This window comes from Eschrichtius robustus, chromosome 18, assembly GCF_028021215.1.
Source record: "Eschrichtius robustus isolate mEscRob2 chromosome 18, mEscRob2.pri, whole genome shotgun sequence".
NCBI classification, from domain to species: domain Eukaryota; kingdom Metazoa; phylum Chordata; class Mammalia; order Artiodactyla; family Eschrichtiidae; genus Eschrichtius; species Eschrichtius robustus.
Window position 1 is genome coordinate 1,508,352 of NC_090841.1, and position 7,969 is coordinate 1,516,320.

General features: G+C 51.7%; 1 protein-coding gene across 6 annotated transcripts in view; it reads left to right on the top strand.

Moving 5' to 3' along the window:
- The window catches only part of IFT88 (intraflagellar transport 88), a 74,499-nt gene extending 66,554 nt beyond the window's left edge, over nt 1–7,945 (top strand). For 4 of the 6 annotated variants that reach the window (XM_068526657.1, XM_068526658.1, XM_068526660.1 and 1 more), the window contains 3 exons: nt 1,919–1,985; nt 6,397–6,503; nt 6,699–7,945. In XM_068526657.1, the coding sequence (XP_068382758.1) occupies nt 1,919–1,985; nt 6,397–6,503; nt 6,699–6,824 (300 nt within the window). In that variant the 3' untranslated portion in view covers nt 6,825–7,945. The remainder of the gene's footprint in view (nt 1–1,918; nt 1,986–6,396; nt 6,504–6,698) is intronic. The other 2 variants (XM_068526661.1, XM_068526656.1) reach the window with 1 other exon arrangement.
- The last annotated feature ends 24 nt before the right edge of the window (nt 7,946–7,969 follow it).

Genomic DNA, 7,969 nt, shown 5'->3' on the forward strand with positions numbered 1-7,969 from the left:
CCTCGGGGAGTGAGGGGGGCTGGCCGGAGGAGCCGGTGGAGCCGGGGGACGAGCCCACGAGGAGGAGGCCACACCGGGCAGGGGGCGTGCGGTCCCGGGCCCAGGAAGACGGAGTCTGAGCCCACGGCGGGTGCCGGTCCACTCGGGTCCATGGGGCTCGGCTGAGTCAGCCGGCTCTGGGTTCTCCCGGGAGCGAAGCAGGCCACGCGGGGACCTGGGGGTCTTGATGCAGACGTGCTTGCCATGGCAGGGGGCTTCCAGGCTGGAAAAAAGCAAGGGCGTGACGGGGTGACTTAGGCAAAGGCGGGTGAGAGCCAAAGCATGGGAAGGTTCTAGACGGGCGCAAGGACAGTGTGACGGGGCCACGGTCATCGCCGCACGTGCTCACTTTCCTAGGTTGTCCTGTGCTAAGCTTACAGTTTCTTAGATCTTTTCCCACATTTGATTTGGAAAAAAGTTTCAAGTTATATGGACATTTGTCTTTATGAGTGTAATTATTTTATCATTCATTGTCTAGGTCTTATAGATATGCTGGCAATTATTAATCTATGGATAGATGAAAACCAAGTTCTGAAATAAAATCTGATTAGAGATATTAAAATATTTTGCTGCATCATTTTTAGATTTTCTTTTGTTTGTGAAGGCAGAGGGAGAGATGGAGTTCTGGGGAGATTTCTTTTTAATAGAAAAAACTCAAGCATGTTTATATATATTTGAAGGTCCTAAGTTTTAGGAGAGTGTTTCATTTTACAGAAATGAGTCTTTTTTTTTTGAATTTTATTTTATTTATTTTTTATACAGTAGGTTCTTATTAGTTATCTGTTTTATACATATTAGTGTATACATGTCAATCCCAATCTCCCAATTCATCCCACCACCACCCCACCCCCCTGCCACTTTCCCCCACTTGGTGTCCATACATTTGTTTCTCTACATCTGTATCTCTACAGAAATGAGTCTTGAATCATTGAAAAAAATTGTTTTTTCTTCCTAGGAGACTACAATGTCAGTAATCCCATCCGTGACCTGATAATTTATAAATATTTGGGGAGTTGTCGGGGTTGGGGGAATAAATGGTGTCCTTTGAATTAATGATGAAATTATGTTTACGTTATTGAAGATCTAAATAAGATACCAATCTGTGTTAAGAAATTTCAATCCAATTGTAAATAGTTGTCAAAAGCCGTCTGTGTCTGCTCACTGACTACCCTCTTCTCCAAACAAACTATTATTCATACAAGAGCCTGGAGTCAGCGTTTAATCAAAAGCTCTAACTTAGGCACAGCACAGCGTGACCGTTCAATGTAAAAATAAACCTAAGAATGTCACAGTTTGAAGATAATTCTCATGTCTTAAGGGTGAGTTGGTGTCTAAGAAAGTAGACTGTTGGGCAGATCTTAGGTACTTTGTGAGATTTAACAGTGCCTTTATTGTGGAAGTTGACTTTCAAAACCCTGTTGTCCTTTAATCATGTCAAGTGGGGCTAAAGCAGAAATAGCCCATTCGCAAGGTCCCCTTCTCCCTCCACCCCTTCAGCTACTGCGTTTAAGACCTGAGCTTTCACATCTGGGAAATACTTGGTTTTTAAGTTGTTTGCAGAAGCAAGGACGACCCTGCACTTTGAGGCCTGAGTGCCGTTCGCGTGTCTGTAGGACTGGTTGCCCTTCTCAGGGTTTCCCCCTTACTTACAAGGCAGCCCGGGCCTTCCTCCTGCGGGGCCGACTCAGGGGCCGCTCCCAGTGAGCCCAGCCTCGGGAGGCAGGACGGTAAGGCCTAAGGGACGCACAGTTTAACGTGTGTTTTAGAAATCGGTTCTTGGTTATTGTTGACCTTGAAGGACTATCATTTATTCCTGTTTTCATTACAGTACAGCTGACGTCCAGTATGTCCTTTCTAACGTGTCGCCTTCTTGCTTTAGCGCACCAAGTCTGGCAGGGACGGCAGCGGGGGTCCCCGCGGCAGGAGAGACGGGAGCGCTGGCAGTGGTGAGTGTCTCTGCCCCCCGGAGGTGCCGGTTGACAGATTTCTAGTACATGGGCTTCTAGAAGCACCTTGAAGTCATCTGAAAATGTCCTGTTTGTTAGTTTTATACACAGTAAAACCTCACCTACTCTACTTTTGTGAGCATCAGCCTGCTGTGTAATTGAGTGTTTGTAGGTGTTAGTGGGTGTTGGTTCCTGAATAAACGGACCTGTTTCTGCTAATTGATGAATAGACAGTTCACATTGGGTAGATTATCACAGGTGTCCATACTAGTGGGTTTTACTGTGTCACATGTTTTAGATGTACGTTGTAAGGAGGCGCCATGGGACCTGGGGTCGTCTTACAGAATGCTGACAGACCTTTACACTTGTAGTGTAGAAGTGGTGCCTGTCTGGGCACTGGGTGGCATGGCTGTGGTCCCAGCCGTGGCCACTGCACGTCTCTGGACCAGTCACGCAAATGCTGTCGCTTTGGGCGATTCTCTGACTGCTGGGGACATTGTTACTTAATAAGAAGAGTTTGTTAAGTTTTCCTCCCCTTTTTCCCCATCAACAAAATCTACCTTCTGTCTCTACTTCAGGGGATAGTAGAAGTTATATTTAGGGGAAACTGGATGGTTTTAAAGAGACTAATTAGAAAAACAAATGCTAAATTGGGATCCGTATCATGTCCACAAATAGCACCGTCGTGCAGACAGGACCCGACTTCATCCTGTTGTGTCTGTCTGTGGTCAGGAGTCACGACAAAGAGAAATGCGACCCTCGGTTTAGGGAGGCCTTTCTTTCGTTTGTTCATTTATTGGATGCACGCTGGGTGCCGAGGACGTGGGGACGAATGAGACGGGGCCCCTGCCCTCAAGGAAGTCAGGATCTACTTGGAAAGACACACGAGCCCTGATCTGTTGAGGGCGCTGCCTGGCAGGGGTGGGGACGCGGCTGGGACGGAGACCATCCTCGAGGGCGGAGCTCTGCTCTCTAGGTGCGCCCAGGCGCTGACAGCCAGTGCGGTGCCTGGTCCAGCGGGACGCCTGGATTCTCCGAGGGTCAGTCCCGCTGCTCCAGCAGAACCCCCAGTCCTGGCCTGGGTCCCTGGTCCCAGGGACCATCACCCAGAGCTTGCGAAGTTGGCAGGGCGGCCCTGAGCCTGGGTCCTGCGTGTGCCGGGGCCGCCCCTCATCTCCCCCCCTCTGCCCCTCCCCGCCCCACGCGTGTGGGTGGCCCTCCATCCAGGTCCTGGTCTGGAGACCTGTCCCGGCAGCTCTCCGTCCCTTGTCCAGCGGGGCCACCTGCGGTGGAATTCAGCATTTTGCGGAGTTTAGAGAAGTATGTATTGTGGTGCATTAGCCACGTACCCTATACCTCCCCTGGGGAGTATCTCCAAGTCAAAGGAGTCTCACTACTTCAGTGCAGCGTGAATATTCACGCTGCACTGAAGTAGTTCACAAGCATTCACAAGTAATGGCCCAGAATAGCTGCAGGTCAAGTCAGGTTTTATTCTTGACGTGAAGTTGTGTTGCTGCCTGGAAAGCTGGCTTTAGATCTCTTTGGAATTTGGATTGTCGTTGAGGGGCTATGGGCCTGCGTCTACCAAAAGCGTGGAAGCACCTCGGGGAGGGTCCGGGCAGCCCGCCGCTCTCGCTCGCCTGCCCTTAGGAAGCCTGCCAGGCGGCCGAGGCGCGAGCCCTTGAACTGCACGCCCCTTGAAGGAGCAACCCCCAGGGAAGCGTCAGTTACTTACTGAGTTCCAGGACCAGACGCAGCACCCTCTAAGGGTCCTCCACGTCCCGCTGAAAACCTTGAGCTCAGAGTAGCCAAGCGGTCCCTAACGCACACCCATCACCAAGCCTGCCCTCGGTCCGCAGGGCCTGCCCTGGTCACCGTGGGCTTGTGAAGTGTCGCTGAGGCCCCCGGGGGTCCTCACGTTCAGGGTCCACTTGGGAGACTCCAGCCCTCCGAGCGAGGTGTCCTGAGAGCTGCCGGTGCTGAGCCGGAGCCCGGAGGACGGTGTCCACCCAGAGAGTGGCCCCCGGCCCGCCTCCCAGGTGCCACCCCGCGCAGAGGAGGGCGCCTCCTGGGCCAGCCTCCCCGCCACTGCCGTTTCTCTCTTAGTAAGTTTTCCTTTCTCCCATCCAGCGCGTTTCAGCCCAGCACAAACAGGCAGTCCTGGGGCACAAACACGCTTCTTGGAGCCGAAGCTCTGGCCGCGGGCCTTGCAGGCCAGGGGTCGTGGGCCTGGCTCTGGGGCGGGTTTAAAGCAGCTCCCGGCTCCCAGGGGGCTTGCCTCTCTCTCTCTCTCTACACTTGCCCTTTTGTTCCTGGTTTCCCATCATCGCCAACACCCCACTTCCTCCCGGGGCCCCTCCCTGTCCCCGGAGCCTGGCTCTCGGTCCGCCTCCAGCTCGCCCAGGCCGGGGGCCGGCCCGCCCAGCTTTGGGGTCTGAGCCCGCCGGGCTTCCTCCTTGCTTCGCCTCGCAGCCCCCCGGAGCGCCCTGGGCAGCGTCCCCTCCCCACCCCCGCCCCCCGCAGCCCCCCGTGGGCCGAGGTCGCTGGCCATCCCTCGGGCCTCTGGAGGAGCTCCCAGCACGACCTGCGTGTTGAAGGGTGCCCGGGGCCCACCACCTTCCACCTCTGCCCCGGGAGACCCAGCGGCGCACGTCTCAGCCCGGCACTCTCTGGCGCTCTGTCTGGACGAGACCCGCAGCTCAAATAGGGGAAAGGGACAGTTTTCTATATGGATCCAGGTGAGGCCAGCCTGGAGCTGGTTAAGTATGATGTGTTAAAATTAAGTGCAGTGCCTACAACTAGGTTTTTAAAAGTGTTGCCTAGGAGAGAAGACCATAGGAAACATGTCATCATAATTATTCGTTTGTATAAAATGACTGTTTCTGAAATGCCTGAGGGCCCTTGAAAACTGTTCTTCTTTTGTGCATCAGACTGGTCTCACTGCAGCCTGGTCTCTCTGTTAATTTGCTGATTAACCTCAGCGCCCTTCCTCACGAGGGGTCCTCAGATATGAGTGTGTAGCAGAGTCACTGGGAAGGCTGGTTAAAACAGACCCGAGCCCCCATCCCCAGTGACGGGCCCGGGGCCCTGTGTTTCTGACCAGGTCCCAGCTGTTGCTGCTGGTCCTGGGACCACACCTGGAGAACCACTGCTGTATCTCAAAGGAGAGAATGCAGATTACATGCAGCCTCGTGTATGTAAAAGGTCACCGCCACTACTACCACCAAACCCACGTTCACGTATGTGGCAGTCTCTGGTCACCCAGCCTCCGGGCTCCGTCACCCACAGGGGGTTCCCCCCGGGAGGTGGTGTGAGACCCGCCTGCACACGCCGGTGCTGGGCAAACAGTGTGTTATTATTATCACTTACACAAATCGCACTGGGAAGCAGCAGCGTTTGCTTTAGAGCTTTGCAGGATTTTCAGTACTTCAGTTTGTTTTTTACAGAATAAGCTTAAAATGAAATGAACTTGTTTTAAGTACTTGAAATAAAAAATGCATTACCCTTAAATGCAAAATTTTGGCTTCAGGTTTGAACAGCTCGGTGCCAAAACATCAGTTGAGAAAAACAATTAAATCAAATCCATGTGCACAGGCAGAGCTGAGCTCCACGAGTTCAGGCCACATGGCCGCCCCGTAGTGTCTGCGGGGATGGGGGGTGAGAGGGACAGCGTGTTCCCGAGGCCGGGAGCCGGACGGGTGGCCTCTCCTGCGGCCCCGTCTGCCCTTGGGGGACAGCGGGTTTGCTGACTGACTCCGCGTACTGGGTTATGAAGGTTTCGTGTTAAAATTGTTGGTCGTTTACCGTGTGTGATACTTAATGGTTTATTGCGTTTTTCAGTCTAATTTTTATTCTGTCTTGGGTGTGAACGTCTCTTATGCACTATTTCCATTCCATATTTGGACTCTATAATCCTTTTAAGGTTTTTCCTTAAATTGGGCCAGAATCTATCCTCCTCTGCCGGGCACATCAGACCTCTTCTGTATGTGTTCTCCAGGCATGTGAAGAGAGTTGGGGGGGCGGTGCCTGGGCCAGGCTCACCCAGCCTCTCCCGCTCCTCACCTGCCCAGGCCTCTGACGGCTCCCAGGCTCCACGCGGGCGACGGCCCAGCCCCTTCCCCCCACCCGCTGCCCTGCTCCACGCCAGGGGGTGTTCGCCAGTGTCTCCAAGCACATGGTGGGAAGGGTCTGCATAAAGCCTACTCTTGAGTGATGCTTTGACTATATTATAGGTTCCCAACATGAGATTTCTTTTAAATTTCAGAAAACAAGAATTACACCCTTTGGAAATTGGCTGTCGAATGAAACAGCCTTCCTGTTTCTTGACAAATAAGTAGACTTTGAGATTCGTAATGCAGTGTGATGTTGCCCAGCGTGTTGAACACGTGTGTTGTTGTTTCTGTGTTTCCAGACGGTGGCCAGAACTGTAGTGCCGGTAGCAGAGGCGAGCGGCTCAGCGCCCAGCTCCGAGCCCTGCCCAGGACGGAGGAGCCTTACGACAGCAGCAGTAACAAGGAGCTAGGCAAGTGCCCGGGCCTGGCAGACGCGTCCACCTGGGCGTTATTAAGGGTTTTCCAGCACAGACAAAAGTTTTACATGACTTGGGAGAGCATTTCTCTTCAGTCTGGGTTGTTTAGTTTTGAAGATGAGCCTCATTGGTTTCACATTTGCTGTTTTTCCCTGTTCCTCTAATGCAACCATCTGTTCTGAAACCTAGACGCCTCCTATGTGGATCCGCTTGGCCCGCAAATAGAAAGACCCAGAACTGCAGCCAAAAAGAGAGTCGACGAGGATGATTTTGCTGATGAAGAATTAGGAGATGATTTGCTTCCAGAATAATACATATTTTAATGTATTATTTATTAATTAAAGGGAAGGAATCACCTTACAAGATAATACTCATGTTAAAGTTTGGATTAAATACCCAAACTTTAATTTTGCACACTGTCAAAACTTTAAATAAGTGTATTCTGTTCTATGAGTATGGATTTAGATTTTGTTTTGCTTTTAATGGAATAAAAACGTGTGAAAATAATACTTTAGGCCAGAGACTTACGCTCTTGAAAACATTGACCCACAGTAAGAAATAGATCTTGTAGCGCTACCTAGTACCTCCACACACGTAAGTATTATTACTCACTTATTACTACAGTGTGTGCTGCTATTTTCTGTAATTTCATTGAAACAAAGTGTGAGTAATGGAAACACTATATTGATTTCATGGTTTGCAGCTTAAAAATACTGTGCTTGGACATACCCTTGATGAGTCGTTATTCAAGGTAAATTGCTTTGGAAGTTTTGCTTCATGGGGATTCCAACACTAGTAAAGCAGTTGTGTTCGGGGGCAGGAAAGTGTAGTGAGAGAAAACACCAGCCCGTGACCTTCCTGCTCTTCTCCGTGGTCCCTGCAGCCCCGAGCGCCGGCAGCCTTGAGTTGTGCTTCCCATTGAAACGCGGGGTGCGGGGTCAAAGCCAGGACTGCGTTCATCCTTCTTACGGTATGTCTGGCTGGCGGGTACCGTCCAGAGGAGTGCAGTGATGTGCAGTCGGGAGATGTGGCTGGTCTGTAACACTTCACGAGAGAGGACGGACCCCCCACCTCATTTTACATTGTTTCCACGGCATGCACACTTCTGTTAGGTGCGGGAGAGCAAACACCAAAATCAGAGCACTTTCCTTGCTCACAGAAAAGGTTAAGATCTAAGGGGGCAGGCGTTCACCAAATACACTAAACGGCTAGTGTGTGCGAGATTCTGAGGCTAAGGTCGTGACTAAGACAGCAAGACCCTGCCCTCAAAGAGCATAAATTCTGGCCGGGGAGACAGACAATTAATGTATTTTTTTAATGGGCTTTGGGTGTTGTTAAGGGCGGCGAAGGGAGTGAAATGGAGGAGTGTCACGGGGAGTGACGGTGGTGGAGGAGGTGAGCTGGGAAAGCCCTCCAGGGGCATTTGTGGCAGCAGCAGGAAGGTGCCTCGAGGGCA